This window comes from Juglans microcarpa x Juglans regia, chromosome 1D (assembly GCF_004785595.1).
Source record: "Juglans microcarpa x Juglans regia isolate MS1-56 chromosome 1D, Jm3101_v1.0, whole genome shotgun sequence".
Lineage (NCBI taxonomy): Eukaryota > Viridiplantae > Streptophyta > Magnoliopsida > Fagales > Juglandaceae > Juglans > Juglans microcarpa x Juglans regia.
In genome coordinates this window covers 5,203,958-5,206,246 of record NC_054594.1, presented here as the reverse complement: position 1 = coordinate 5,206,246, position 2,289 = coordinate 5,203,958, and the positions used below count along the sequence as shown (strand labels likewise).

The window sequence follows — 2,289 nt, the reverse complement described above, 5'->3', positions numbered from 1 at the left end:
GCGAAACTCGATTATAAGTACTGCTTCCTTTTGCACCTAACCCAAAATTATTCGTAGTAACACGAGAAATTTCTCCCTTGAAAATTTTTCCTCGTTAAGATCATCATCCTTATTTTTTTCCCTCAATATATATGTAATCTTTCATTAGGTTTTCCAACTTTTTGCATAGTCATACATATATATATATATATATGCTTCATTTTTTTAGGTGAATTAAACTACAATGATGGATAAGGGATACTAAAAATATATTAGAATATTTATAAATAGTAATGAAATAACTTAAACTACAAACATTGATATGGAACATTTGAATGGAATCAGATTTAAACGTTTGAACAACATGTGAAACCATTCGAATGAATCATCGAACGTGAACTAAATGTTCGTACGTCTACTAATATGCAATCTTTCGATGCTATCATGGTCTGTTCGAAAGTCTTACTGTTCGACTACCAAATTGTTTGTTCGAACGTTTCCTCATGCCTATTTGATCAAACGAAATGTATCAATCAACCACTTATGAAGGACACGTTCGAACAGACAATACATTCGAACATCAATTTTGTAACGTTTGAATGTGATTTTGGGATGAAATGCAAGCGTTCCGAAAAAATATTCCATTTGAATGTGATCGAACGGTTCTGCTCAATTTCGTCACAAAATATATTTTTTTTAGACGAAATTGGTATTTTTGTCTCAAAATACCTTTTGAGACATTGTAATTGGAACAACTTTGGGATGCTTTTTTTTTTTCATTCTAAGAAGTATTTTGGGATGAAATCCCAAATTTTTAGGACAAAAATTGTTGTCCCAAAAAACCTTATATGTTGTAGTGCCATAAGCAATGAGTGCATTTTTTCCCAAATGATTATAGAAAAGACAGCGCACGATAAGGCCAGGTCTAATAGAAGTCCCAGGTACATGCACTTAACTCTTAATGAAGGTAATATAGGGACTGGATCGCAAAGGAAGGAGAGTTGAGAGTAAAAAACAAAAAAGATATCGTATATTGAATACTGATAAGATCGGTTACATTAATATAATAACACGCATGCACAAGCGTCGCTGACATAACCAATTAAGAATGGCTCGAAAACTATAGAAATTAAGCATCATATTCTCTTATACAGACAAATGCAAATGAACCTCTCAAGACTGTGAAAACTCTCAATATATATAAGAAGAGAAACAGGTTCTAACATAATCCAGAATAGCACAAGTACAGCGCAAAGAAACATCCAAACTGAAGTGGGAGAACGTGTGAAGAACGAATATGAGGCATCTCAAGAGCCGGTTTTTAATTTGATGGTGGTGGGGAGAGGAAAGGCATTGTTGGGACTGTAGTTGGAATGGAGGGGATTGAAGGGATTGTGGTTGGAATGGTGGGCAACGGAAATGCTGGCATCGGAGGGAGTGCCACCTTGGGGATCGTGGGCATTATTGGCAGTGTTGGGAGTTGGGTGCTTGGCAGCGGCGGCAAGGTGGACTTTGGAAGAGTTGGTTGAGTTGGCAGTGTTGGCAAGGGGTTTGTAGGCAATGGTGGCAATGTAGGCTTAGGAAGAGTTGGTTGAGTAGGTAAAGTAGGTAATGGCGTGCTAGGCAGTGGTGGCAATGTGGCTTTAGGCAGCGTTGGCACTGAGGGCAGTGGAGGCAAGGTTGCCTTGGGCAGGGACGGGATTGTAGGCAGTGTCAATGCTGGGGGCGGAGCTGCTGGTGTATCCAAGAGGTGACGAGCTGCTAAACTCATCTCAGTGCTTGAGAATAACAATGCCATGATCATAGACAGAAGGAAACAGTACTTGGAAAAAGCCATGGTTTAAACACTTGGAGAATAATGTTTTGGGAGCTGTTTCACTTCGGGTATTGGCTAGTTGTGTTGATTGAAGATAACATGTATCCGGTGGTATTTATAGAGCCCTAATTTTGCTTGAGGAATAGAAGGAACTAATGAGTTTGATGAGATGTTGTTACAGGAAGTGTGAAGAAACGTCATTAATTTGTTCGCTTACCTTCCAAACTAGACAAATAGGATGTTCCAAAAAAACTGCTAAATTAAATGGTCACGACTCATTAAGATACTTCAATGAGTTATTTTTTTAATGAATTTGGAAGCAAAAGACACGTAGTGGGGTTGAAAATTAAAGTAGCTCACTTGTCCAACCTATGTTTTGACTTCTACTTCTTGGGATAGTTTTATTAATGTTGTAATTTAGTTGGAGTCTAAAAGATAAAGTACTAATGGGTTTAAAGAACATAATTTAGTTGATTAATTAATTCCCAACAAAT

At 37.4% G+C, this 2,289-nt stretch overlaps 1 protein-coding gene across 1 annotated transcript; it reads right to left on the bottom strand.

The window, feature by feature from the left end:
* Window positions 1-987: 987 nt before the first annotated feature.
* On the bottom strand, window positions 988-1,917 carry LOC121251037 (protein PELPK1-like). The gene has a single exon (XM_041150344.1). The coding sequence runs from the start codon at window positions 1,814-1,816 to the stop codon at window positions 1,301-1,303; it is 516 nt and encodes a 171-aa protein (XP_041006278.1). The 5' UTR covers window positions 1,817-1,917; the 3' UTR covers window positions 988-1,300.
* Between the last annotated feature and the right edge of the window lie 372 nt (window positions 1,918-2,289).